The sequence below is a fragment of the Durio zibethinus genome, chromosome 5 (assembly GCF_047325235.1).
Source record: "Durio zibethinus cultivar Kanyao isolate XHJ-2024 chromosome 5, ASM4732523v1, whole genome shotgun sequence".
Classification (NCBI taxonomy): Eukaryota; Viridiplantae; Streptophyta; class Magnoliopsida; order Malvales; family Malvaceae; genus Durio; species Durio zibethinus.
In genome coordinates, this window is record NC_143166.1 from 29,278,517 (window position 1) to 29,291,892 (window position 13,376).

The following is a 13,376-nucleotide window of genomic DNA, read 5'->3' on the forward strand; positions in this document are numbered from 1 at the left end:
TTTACCTGGGACTGCAATTCTCAACAAAGTTTCACACATTCGTTTGGTTTAGTTGACGGTAATATAAATGAAGAATTAGGTTTTTTTTTTTTTTTTGGCAAAATGAAGTCCAGGGAAGGGGAGGTTTTTTCATTTTAGGATCATGATAGACTTGAACCTGCAATCTATCATGAAATTTATAAAGGTTCAAGTTAATTTCATCTTTACCAAGTCTGTTGTGCATGAAGCAATTGACTTGGTGAGCCATATGAAGTAATTGATTTGAAGCAGAAAAAAATGGGTTGAATCTATTTCATAGTTTCATACAGGTGTCAAGATTTACAAGCACACTAATAAGCTACAAAGAAATGAAATTTTTGAATGAAAATATTATGAAAAATGGATTACCAAAATGCATTTGCATTTTGTGGTGCCTTTAGATTAATTCTAAAAGAAGTAAATTTGGTCAAACTAATCCAATCAGAATGGGAATTAATCTCATATGATTAAGCCCAAAAGGAGAAAACTTTACCAGGGTTTTGTGCATGTTGCCATCTCTTTGCGCTACCCTTTTGCTTTATTTGATAGTCATCATGATGAAACATCATGCAAATTTAGATGCATGGCAAAGACCATGTGAATCTGAGCCCTAAATGAGGGCTGGAAGTGGACCTAAAACCGCTTCTGTGACGCTTCCCATTTTTGGTAAGGCCTCGTGTTCTCATTTCGATTTTCTTCATTAGTTCCTACTTGTGAGAGGGTAACCTTCTGGTCTTCCACATTTTATTTCAAATTACGTATAAAAAAGAAAGACCCCACTCAATACTACTACTAAAAATAATTAAATAATTGTATTCAACATACTGTGGAGACTGGGGTTTCAACAGATTTGAAAAGAGGGAGAAGGAAATTGTTTCAGTGATTATGGCTGGTGGCTGCAGTTTATGAGCTAAGTGGGATATTATGATGATGACAAGCAATGAAATGGCAGACAAACTGTGGGGGACCAATGGCTAGCCTTAGCATCTTCTTTTAGAAAACCTAATATGTATTAATTGTCTGGCTAGAGCTTGTTACTAAAAATAGAATGAGACAAATGCATATTAAACAACAAAAACCCTCATCGGCTCAACAGGAATCCGAAAAAGAGATCATTGAAAACCAAGCATTGTTCAAATTTCTAACTAAAAAATTAATATCACTGCGATGCTTACTCTTTGGGAGAGTTCTTTCATTTTATTCTTTTTGTATCAACATATGGTAATACATGTCTATGCATTCTCAGGATTTGATATGAAAAAACATTGGAATTACTGTCGAAATTCGGAAACACAGTTAAAGAACAGTTGAACTGAAGCTGCTTTTTCTCAGCTCCAAATTAATGACTTCGATAAATATTTGGTGGGAATTAAAATGAGAAGAGGCCTTATTTCGCATTACTTTTAATGCATCTTCTATGTAATGAGAAGGCAAATATTGATAACTTTCCTGGTTCATTTCATCAGCGTTAGGTGTTTCAGCGCAATGACTTTTGATCCTTTTTCAGATCGCGTGTGGTGAATAGTTGCTGCATTTTCATTTCTTGCAGTCAAAAAAGTAAATAGGATTATTATATAGACCAGCTGAAATGGGTTTGATTAGAGCTTTCAAAGGAACCATTCACAGCAAAAATAGAGCTTTAGGGGGTGGTCGGGAAAAGATGGTATTTAATGACCTTTTCATCTGAAAGGTTTAAGCGTAAAAGAATTCACTTTCACTTGGCCTCTAATTTTCCTCAAGTTGCTGTGATGCTCAATGACCATACCATGAACTATGAAAACCAAGTCTTTATCATGGGATTGTTACAGTTTGTCGTTTCCCATTAGGGGTCTTTAGGATTTTGGTGGACCGCCCTTCTTGAATTTCCCTTTCTGATTGCCATGATTTTCTACACATTGTAAAAAATTTTCTAAATTTAGTAAATTTCAGGTTGCTTGGCAGATGAGATCAGAAGGGTGGTTAAGAGTCACAGCACCCCTTTGTCTATGTTCCCGCATAGGACAATAAAGGAATACTCATCGCAATTAAATTACTGATAATGCCACTATTGGCTCCTAGCCCTTGAAATCATTGTTAAATTGGTGTGGTGAATGGCGATCCATTGAGACTAATGAACCCTCCTTAGCTGGTCTGGAACATTGATTTTGGGTGATTCAATTAAGGGATTTGTCCTCCACGAAAAAGAAAAACAAATTAAAAATCACAGTGGAAGAGCCTTTGCAGTTGGTTTTGATCTCTTTTTTGTTCTATTTTTTCTTATAGATGGGAATTTAAAATGAGATATACCAGTGGATTCAAATTTTTTTTTAAATGTTCCCTTATAATATATATAAATAAAAAAATAATATTTTAATGAATTTTTTAAGGTATATGAGAAAATTTTTTACTTCAAATTTTATTGTTTTTCAATCTTTGGAGATATTCATGAATATCTTAATTAAACATGTAAATCCACTTCTAATGAAATAGGTGCAATTTATAAATAATCATATAATCTATTAATAGAATATTAAACTTAGTTTTAAAGATCAAGATCAAAACTGCAAGAATCAAACACCAAAAAAGAAATAGGCGCAATTTTGTAGTTTTGGTGATAGAGATGGGGTTTATAGAAAACGTAAAGTAGCATGCTTATAGAATAAATTCCTTGCTCCTACACGCTTCACCAAAAGAGCTGCAGTTTTACAAGCAAGGAATAGGTAAATTCACAGTCATCTTTGTCTTTCCTTTCTTTTTTTTTTTTTTTTCTCTCTTCTCTTCCTGTTTTTATGAACTACAAAACTATATAAAATTCTTATTTTAGGTTGCAGAAGCTTTTAGTTCCCATATTTGAACTTCTTTATTAAGAGCTCTTTCATTTTTAAACCCTTTTTTTCTTCTTCTTTTTCTATTATTATTTGTGTGACCTAAATGCTTTTGCAACTTTTTTGTGGTTTTTAGAAGTGAAAAAAGAGTATAATTCCATGATTTCATCTTTCCCTAACTAGAGATAGACAAGATTAAGGTACCTGTTGGGGTAATTATGGGACGTGGAAAGATACCGATCAAGAGGATTGAAAACCGGACAACTCGACAAGTAACCTTTTCAAAGAGGCGAGCAGGGCTTTTGAAGAAGACCCACGAGCTTTCTGTGCTTTGCGATGCTCAGATTGGGCTCATCATCTTCTCTAGCACTGGCAAGATGTGCCAGTACTGCAGTGAGCCTTATAGGTCTCTCTATCCCTTATTCCATCATCACCTTTCTCCTTTTTTTTTTTTTTTTTTTTTCATTTCATCTGTAGGGCACGTTTGCATGAATCTATATGTTACTTAGAACAAAACTAGCCCTTTTTCCATGATCCGATGACTTGCTCAGATCGAGACCTGAGTTTGACCTCTCTACCTTGGCAAAAAAATGCTTGAGAAATTGATTTGACGGACCAAGATTGGGTGGTGTTGCTCCTCCGTCTGCCATGTTTCTGTCAAAAACTAGTTAGCTAGGGTTTCTTCCATGGCTTCTTTTCATGTCTAAGTAAACTTTCTGATGGTTAACTTTCAGTTTTTATAATCTTCTGATCTCTACCTGATAATTTCCTACTTTTCATAATTGACTGATTAGTCTAGCTTTGTTATAATTATCAAGCGGTTTTCAATTTCCTGTTCAAGAAATATCATACACATTCATTTTTCTCTCATTTTTCAAAATAAAACTTTTTTTTTTCTTACAAAAAGCAAGAATCTGAGATTCAAGTATACAGCATCCTCAAGAGAGATTCAATAATAGAACTGCATGGCCTGTTAAAAATGTATAAAACTATATTAAAATTAGCTCTAGCCTCTACCACAACAGTGTCTTTATTGCATATATATTGAAACCGAGTTCAGGTTTGCATCAAATATATATTTATCGTTGATTGGCAATTATTGATTTCTAAGGATTAAAATGAAATTAACTTATAATCATAAGTAACGTAAATTGTACCCTTTCCATCATTCAGTGGTGTTAGACATAAACATGCATATAATAAGTAGTACTATAGAATTTTAAATTCTGCCTGCGTAAAACATCCATGGCTTTTTAAACTCTTAATCTGATGCATATCCTTCTCTAAAAAGATATGAACGAAGTTTTACTCAGAGACAAGCATTTTCTATAACCTTTTTAATTAGAATTAGATGCTAAATGATTATACATCTAGACATGAGGATCAACAATTGGATGCCAAATCCATGAGGTAGAGCCTTTTTGCAACCAAATCCCAGAAACAACTTCTTGTAATGAAAAATATAATAATGGCTAATCAGGCAGCATCTAGGCAGGAACGAGGTTTATTAAGTATATAGGGCGGTTATCATGCTTCATATTGAAGCTTTTTTGTTTTTTGTTTTCATTCTTTTATGGATAAAAATTCTAATTCCTATCGTAGCTATATATATTGTCACAGAATGGAGCAAATCATAGAAAGATATCAGAAGGTGACTGGAACTTGCATTCCTGAGCTTGACAACAGGGTATATATAATTATTATATTAGGCCATTAAAAAATTGATTTGGCTTATATGTATATCAAGGTATTCGGAAAATTTTCTTGTCTTAACCTTTCATTTTATCTTTTTTACAACATATATAGGAACAATTGTACAATGAATTGGCAGAGTTGAGGAAAGAAACCCATCATCTTCAACTAAGCATGAGACGCTATACTGGTGAGGACATGAGCTCTATACCAATTGAAGAGCTTGATCAACTTGAACAAGAACTTGAACGCTCTGTCAACAAGGTCCGAGACCGAAAGGTACTGTTTATCATATTTCCCACTTTTCTCCCCTCCCTACACATACAGAATCGACCTTCCTGTGAATATTTAGCTAAACGGATGTCTGGAATCAATTTGTGATACAAGTTGAACAATGTTTAGAAGCACTAATTGTCTTTTCTTAAGATTTTCTTGAGAACTGATCTTTGGGTAGTTTTTTTATATTATCCTTCGCCATTTTCTTCTTTTGGAATACTGCAGAATGAGCTCTTGCAACAACAGCTGGATAATCTACGTAGAAAGGTGATGCAATAACACTTTTTTTTTTTAAAATTTCCCTCACAAATTAAACTAAGATGCTAATTCAATAATTTTGGACTTGGATGATCTAGGAGCGAATGCTACAGGAAGAAAACAGCAACATGTACCGATGGGTAAGTAGAGAATTTGAGTGGAACTTTATTTTTGTCATAGATCTGTGTAACCACTAATTTATTGGATCATCCATGATGGTAATTTCTGATGAAATAGAGGAAAAGCTAGGGAAATGTAATTATTTGGGAGATAAAAATTACTATTTGAGTTGGTTTCCTGGTGACATGCACACAGATTCAGGAACACCAGGCAGCAATAGAGTATCAACAGGAAGGAATAGAAGCTAAGCAAGTGGAGCATCAGCAAGTTCTGGATCAATTCCCCTTCTATGAAGAACCTAGTAGTGTGCTTCAGCTTGCAACCATTCCTCAACAATTTAACTCTTATCAGCTCCAGCTTGCGCAGCCTAACCTTCAACATTCAAATGTCTAGCTAGCATTGCAGCTATGGTATAATCACCACCATTTACTCGTCATATTTGTTACATCAAGCATCTAGTATTCTCAATTCTGGTTTTTACTTCAAAACAAAATGAAAGAAAAATTAAGAAATCGATTAAGTATGAAACTAGTGTAAATTGCATCTATTGGACAACAATGGTTAGTTTTGTTTCATAAGTAATTAGACCTTTTCAAAACGTGTTTTTTCTCTTGTAAAAGGTTGACAAGAGCATTTATTGAGTTTCAAAAGATATGAACTCAACAAATAGACAAATTAGTTGAACAAATAAACAATAGAAGGGTTACAACTCTTGATTAAATCCTTTATGAATAGAGAAATAAAATTCATTCCAACAGTACTTGATGAAAAAAAAATCTATTCACGACCTAAAACCTTTCTTCACTTTATATGAAATAGACTAAGTCTCTTATGCATTATTCTTTGCAAAAAAACACCTATAAGAAATAAGATTTTGCTGCTCATTAGGTATAAGAAATAAGATTTTGCTGCTCATCAGGAAGTTTTTAGTGGTTTGATTTCATTAGTAAAAAGTAAGTCAAACAAGAGCTCCATTGTATCCTATGGCTATTTGATTCACCTTGTTACACACTATATATGGTGAGAGTGAAATAAGTTCAAAGGAAAGCTCCTCTTGAAGTCATATTCTCTAATTTTATGAATTTTGATTTTACACCAATGAACTCACAAATACAACAGTTTTTCATAGTGTTCTGAAGCTACAAGTTGAGAGTTTATTACAACAAAATTAGTTGGCTTGTTGGACCTTAAAACCAGTAGGAACTACTTCAAAGCAGTAGACAAACAGGCAATTGCTGAGTGAACTGTAACTACATTATTTCCGTAAAGAAAATAAATGACTGAATGAGAAAGTATCATAATGGATCCTTACTTCCTTAGTATAGAAGTTGCTAAAGAAATTGCATCAAGTGATATATTATTCATCCAATCCATGTCTCTTTTCAGTTGTTTGCAACTTGTATCCATCATGAGAAACTCTCTTGACAGTACCCTGTTGATTACAATTCTGCAGAATTCTGAGAAGAGTTTCCTGGATGAAAATTAAGAGGATGGTATACTCTGGCAGAGTCAGTATTGGAATCAATTCTTATGTTCACAAATCTATTAGAAACATTTTTCAGATATATTTGGTTTTGGGAGTGTGCTATGCTTTCATGTTTCTGAAGTTAAACTTTCAACTCAAGATTAATACCCCTTCTGTGTGTTTCTGATTTTTTTTTTTTTTATGTAGTAGGCTGTAGCGCGAGAATAAGTGAGGTTGCATGTGTTAAGATTTAAATTCTAAACTTGCTAGATGACACTAATTAAAAGTAATTGTATCAATCAACTGTGTTAAACTTTAGAGTTAAACTTTAATAAATATCTGTGGTGTACTTTCTAAGAGAAAGAGATAACACACCTATCTCTACTAACAATTAAAACTGTCCCATTGTCTTTGAAACACTTATTTGGGTACAGCTATTCAATATATTTAAAAAGAATTCAATGTTAGATTTGGGGATAAAAATTATGAGATTATTGTGTTTGTTTACAGATATTGTTTGTATTTAAAAAGAGTTTAAGATTATTTTTGGGCATAAAAATGTTGGATTGAGGTAGTCGTTGTGAGTTGTCCATTAGTGTTACAACAACTCATTCATGATAAAAAAATATTTAAAGGGTTAAATGGGAAAAACTGTTTGATAGTCTTTGAAATACTGATTTGAGGACATATATTATCTATATTTAAAAAGAGTTTAAGGTTATTTTTAGGGATAAAAATGTTGGATTGAGGTTGTTGATGTGAGTTGTCCATTAAGTTATAACAAGTCATTTATGTAATAAAAAATTTATTGAAGAGTTAAATGGGGAAAACAAAATTTATACGGGAAGTTAATTATATGTTTTTGCACTCTTGCTTCTGTTCTTACATTGCTTGAATGTAGTGTTTAAAAAATTTACAATCGTTATGTTTATGAAAGTAGAAATATAGTCTTTGATTGAAAAAAAATTGTTTATCGCTACGTTTATGAAAGTAGAATGTGAAAGTTGATACATAGTCTTTGATTGAAAAAACTATTTTACAAAGACTATGTTTGAGTATATAGAAACATAGCTTTTGATTAAAAAAATTTACAAAGATTACGTTTTTAAAAGTAGAAACGTAATCTTTTATTAAAAAAAATACAAATATTACATTTTTGTAAGTAAAAACGTAGTCTTTATTTGAAACAAAAAATTTACAATGACTATATTTTTAAAAGTGTAAATGTAGTTTTTAATTCAAAATTTGCAAAAATAAATCTTTTCCCTTGGATTATAGATCAATCATTTTACAGTAACAAAAATTGATTAATCTCCTTTAAAAAAGTATTGATCGATTTTTTATACAAAAAGTAAATTGATTTTAAAACTTGCAAATTAGATCGATCTCCTAGCGTAATGGATTGATTGGGTGTCTAAGGAAGAGACAAGACGGGTTATTAACAATTAAAGTTGTCCTCGTAGACTTTGAAATGTTGATTTAAGGACAACTATCCAATGAATTTAAAAAGAATTTAGGGTTAGCTTAAGGGATAAAAAAAATGAGACTGTTGTATGTGTTTACAAATATTTGAAGGTTATTTTTGGATATAAAATGTTGGATTGATGTAGTTGTTGTAAGTTGTTCATTAGTGTTATGATAACTCATGCATGTGATAAAAATTTTATTGAAAGGTTAAATGAAAAAAACTGTACATAACCTTTGAAAGATCAAGTTGGGGATATATATTGTTTGTCTTTAGAAAAAGTTGAAAGTTATTTTTGGGGATAGAAATGTTGGATTGAGATTGTTGTTGTGACTTGTCCATTAATGTTATAACAAGTTATTCATGTAATAAAAATTTTATTGAAAGGTTAAATAGGAAAAACAAATTTTATATAGGAAGTTAATTCTATGTTTTTACATTCCTGCTTCTGTTCTTACACAGTTTGTTACCTTTTTGCTTTTGCATCTTTTTTTTTTTTTTAAATAAGGTTTGTTCTCTGTTGTTTTTTCTGTTTAGCATAGTTATATTTTTTGCATTTGTTTGTGGAATAAATGTTTATATTTCTTTTTTATTTTTTGGATGACTTTGTAGTCATTTTCTACATACTCCTGTTGACATCCAGAGAAGGAAATGTATAATCTTATTTACTAAGACTCACATGATAACTCAAAATATATGACATAACTTAAAATGAACAATTTAATATTTTATTTTTATTTTTTATAGAAAGGTGACAACAATCACATTCTGAAGTTACAAAGTTGAAGAGTCAAGTTCAGATTTAGACTCAAACAATCAACTTTCACTCTTTTTTAATGACATTAACTATAACAAATGCCTGAACATTTTATATTTTGATAAAAAAAAAAACTTCCTTATACTTCAATGCTTGCAATCAATCTCATTATACATATTAATAATGTGAATTATTGATATACAAAAATAGAATGCTCTAGTTTATCTTATTGATATATCTAATCCATAACAATGTTATTTTTTATATAGCATGTCTTTACAACATTCGCTAAACAATATCTTTCACACCATCCAGTTGATCTCATTCTTACTCTACCAGAACATGAACCAAAACTCCCAATTGACAACAATGATAACATCATGAAAAAAGATCTAGAAGAATGGCATATCCATTACATCTACACAAGCGACAACAAATCTTTCTCAAGTGATTGGCGTCGTTTCACCATTGATAAACACCTTAATCCTAGCAATCAATGCATATTCTACAAGGTTGTATACTGCAAGTTCAATGTTTTCATCTATCACACCGACCAACCATGAAAAAGCTAATGTTGCCATTTTGTAAAACTCTTTATCCACCGTAGTCTTAACTGATGCTTCCACTTTTGTTAAGAGTTATTTAAGACTTATAACTAACTATGGAGCATATTTTTTGTAAAAAACTTTTTGCTTATGTTTGCGGTTTTAACTTTAGCTTTATTGTATCACCTGCTTTTACAGTTAAATAGTACCCTTTCGTAAGTGCATACCCATTGTTCCTAATACCTTGCAGCGAAGCGTGGGTATGACCACTAGTTTTAGTACAAATAATTAAAGTTATCCCCTACTCCCACTTTTGAAACCAATTCAGCATTGACATTAAAAATAATTTTAGGGTTAATTTTGAAACCTGTTATATAAAGTGTGTTTTATCCCTGAATAAAATAAGAAAAAAAAGCAGCAATTACTCTATCGGCAGTAAGAACCCATAATCAACCCAACAAAACTTAAGAACCAAATCAAGCAATCATTAAGGAAATCAACAACCATACCCAAAAACACCAAAAAAAATTTCAGTTCAATATACAAGGAAGACAAACACAATAATAATAATAATAATAATAACAACAACACGATTTCATCATCCGGTATAAAGCAAAAAAATTGATGGCAATAAAGTTTAGTGTTTCTGACTCCTTTGTTTCTAGGGTTTTTTCTGCATTTCTAAACTAAGGAGGAGCAGAAAAATTTTTAGCGGTCATTAGATTATTTGGACGATGGTAGGAGGTATTTCTGAGTAGTAATAATCCGAATTCTTAGTTTTAGATTTAGGATGTTTGATTAATTTTTTGGGAAAAAAAATATGATAAAAGGAGTGAGGGTGTTAAGAAGATTTATTCGGCAAAATTTGAGAGGATTTTGAAGCCAGTGGATGGCGGCCTAAGGTGGCAAACGGTGGAGCTTAAGGTGGAGGATGGTTGGTTTCTAAGCTATTTGATTTTCGGATCAAACGGAGAGAGAGTTTAGAGAGAGAAAAACATAGAAAGAGAAAAAAAATCTAAAAAAATGAAGAAAAAGTATGTAAAAAAGATTTTATAGGAAATCCAAAACGATATCGTTTGGAATAAAGGAAAACGGGTCAACAACAACCTGCCCAAACGATCCGCATGTTGAACCTAAAATCCATACATATAATCGGATTCGACCTATGTTAGTAATAAGACAAACCGCCGACTATTGCCTGGCATCTGTATCTGGCGACCATAATCGAGGAAGGGCTAAAAATAAATGGTCTTTAATGCTAAAAGAAATGTAAGACTTTCTTTTTGCTTGAAAAATAAAATATAAACTTCATTGCTCATCTTGTCATATTCAGCAAGTACAGATAAATTTTTTTGGAGAATCATCTACCCATTGTACTGCCTCATTTTGTCATAAAGTCATCGTTGCCATATGATGGGAAACAGCATTCGTTTCACGCCTAACAAACATGCATTTTCACTCAATAAAGTTGTGTAATGAAAGTTTGGCTTAATCTATAATATGCCCAACCGGAGATAGATTTCTACCCTCCTGTGTGATTTGTTTTAAGATAACTTGTGCATTTCCTGCAAGTTTAATCCACTGGTACCCATCGCAAGCCCCCATTTCACTATCTCCATTGCTGCCAAAGCTTTAATTGTTGCAGCATCCAGATAGCCTCCCACTTGTTTGCACATGGCTCCCATAATTTCTCTTATATAATTCCTGGCCACTACCCCTATTCCACCAGTTCCCCAGTAGAAACCAAAGCTCCATTAAAATTAATCTTGATATTGTTTTCCAAGGGTGCTTTCCACTTTATCTGTTGGTTGGGTCCCTGCTCACTCTTCCTTTGTTGAGCACGTTTATACTCTTCCAGGTAGTTGCATGCAAACTTTGTAATATCCTGATATTTTCTCATTATTCCATTTATGATAGCATCGTTTCCACTGGACTATATGGGCCAGGCTAAGGTGAATACCCTTCCACCACTTCACACTCCACCCCTGCTATTATGTTCAACCACTCATTGGTATCTTGCCATTGTTGTCTTTCCTTTTCCATGTCCAATTTTGCTTCCTTCCATACCTATGTTGCATGCGAGCACTCTACTATGGCTGCACTACCGTCTCTTCATTTTGGCAGCATCTCAGATACGTAACCATCTCCCTAATCCTCCATCTTATCAAGTTTGCATATATAGGAAGAATCTCGTGACACATCTGGCATACAAATGACCTTGATCTTATTTGGGAGATTTGCCTTCCATATCCCCTTTCGTTGCCCCTTGCATGTCTGCATTGCACGTACACTCTTGCCTCCACTTTTGTCACTTTGGATCTCATCATTCTAGAGGTTCATAGAAATAAGTAGTTTGTATCCACTCCTAACATTGTACTAACATCTTTGTTATAATGCCATATCTGTACGTCCTGACTACCCATACAACACAGTGACATCGCCATAATGGCTGGTACAACATCACTGTTAAACAAACTTTCCAATCTCCCTATGTCCCACGTTTTGGTTGTCACATTGATCAGATCATTGACTATAGTTTTCGTAGGTATCATATTGTCCTTTGGGTTTGGGACAAAGTTGTTTCCTATTGGTATCCATGGGTACCTCCAAACATTTATCTTCTCCCCATTTCCTACCCTCCATCTTGCTCCCAACTGCAACACCTCTTGCCTTATGCAGATACTACGGCATATGTATGATGGGGATCAACCCTCTCTGGCCTCGGGAAATGAAGTTGTAGGAAAGTATTTTCCCTTCAACCCTCGATATGCTAATGATGAAGTATTCTACAACAAACGCCACCCCTGCTTTGTTAATAATGCTTTGTTGAAACATTCCTTTTCTCTAAAGCCCATTCCACCTTCCCCCTTACCCCTACAAAGTTTCTTCAAAGGGAGCCAATGTACTCCTCTTCGTTCCTTTCCACGATTCCACAAAAACTTATTCATTATATTGTTCAGTTCTTGGTTTAGTCCTCTTGGGAACATAAAACCTTTAGCAAGTACCTCGTAGACTAAAATGCTCTTTAATACCTCTTCATCCATGAATATGATTAATATTTAAAATCATAAATATGATTATTTTTTCTTTAATTCAATTACTATTTTATTTTAAATTCTTCTTTTCTTAAATATTTTTTAAATTGAGAATAAAGATTATATTATATAAATGATTTTATCATTGTCATCCCCATCAATTTGTTTTTGTCTAGAAATAGATAATATTAAAATTTTATGAGTTCAAAATTCTTCTATTTTGAATATCGGATTGGGTGTGATTTTTTAAAAATAAATAAACAATTACCTACATAATTGTTTATAGTATTGAAGGTGTGATATTAAAAAAAACTTATCTAAATAATTGTTTATAGTATCTAAAGGTGTTTGATTCGAATCTTAAGATACAAAAGATGAATTTGTAAAATATTAAATAGTTACTTCTCTTTTGAAAATATAAAAAATAAATGAAAAACATCTCTATTTCAAATCATCAATCAATAGCTTACTATTATTTTTGTCTCCAACTCAATCTGATTGCAAAATTTCAATTTTAAAGACTTGAATTATGCGACAATTGGTCACTTTATTTTTTTATCTTTTATTTTTTTGATTTTATAAGGTCAATGTTAAAAGTGTATCGTTTTTTGGAAAAAAAAAATGTAAAAAAGGGTACATCCTTCTATTCAGATAGGTCATTCCATTTTTTAGCCATTTGGTTTTTATTTTTTGTTTTGAGCTAAACTTTAAATACTAAGTTTTGTATAATTCTTTTATTTTTAAATTATTTTTATTTTATGTTAACATTAATAATAAAAATAATGGTTTCTAATGATATTTATTATTAATATAAAATTTTGATATTTATTAACAAAAATAAAAGCTATTTTTTCAATTTTAGAAAATTTATTTTTGAGATTATGTTTTAAATGAGGATAATATTAAAATATTTCAATTTATAATTTTTAGATTATTTTTTA

At 32.1% G+C, this 13,376-nt stretch overlaps 1 protein-coding gene across 2 annotated transcripts; it reads left to right on the plus strand.

Moving 5' to 3' along the window:
• The first annotated feature begins 2,579 nt into the window (after nucleotides 1-2,579).
• On the plus strand, nucleotides 2,580-6,856 carry LOC111282336 (protein TRANSPARENT TESTA 16-like). 2 transcript variants are annotated; one of them, XM_089760982.1, is made up of 8 exons: nucleotides 2,580-2,717; nucleotides 3,006-3,228; nucleotides 4,443-4,509; nucleotides 4,629-4,793; nucleotides 5,016-5,057; nucleotides 5,147-5,188; nucleotides 5,364-5,578; nucleotides 6,622-6,856. In XM_089760982.1, exons 2-7 carry the CDS (start codon nucleotides 3,041-3,043, stop codon nucleotides 5,559-5,561), a joined length of 702 nt encoding a protein of 233 aa, XP_089617108.1. In that variant the 5' UTR covers nucleotides 2,580-2,717; nucleotides 3,006-3,040; the 3' UTR covers nucleotides 5,562-5,578; nucleotides 6,622-6,856. The 2 variants fall into 2 exon arrangements, with proteins under 2 accessions (XP_089617108.1, XP_022726112.2); XM_022870377.2 differs by lacking the exon at nucleotides 2,580-2,717 and having other exon boundaries at nucleotides 2,903-3,228.
• The last annotated feature ends 6,520 nt before the right edge of the window (nucleotides 6,857-13,376 follow it).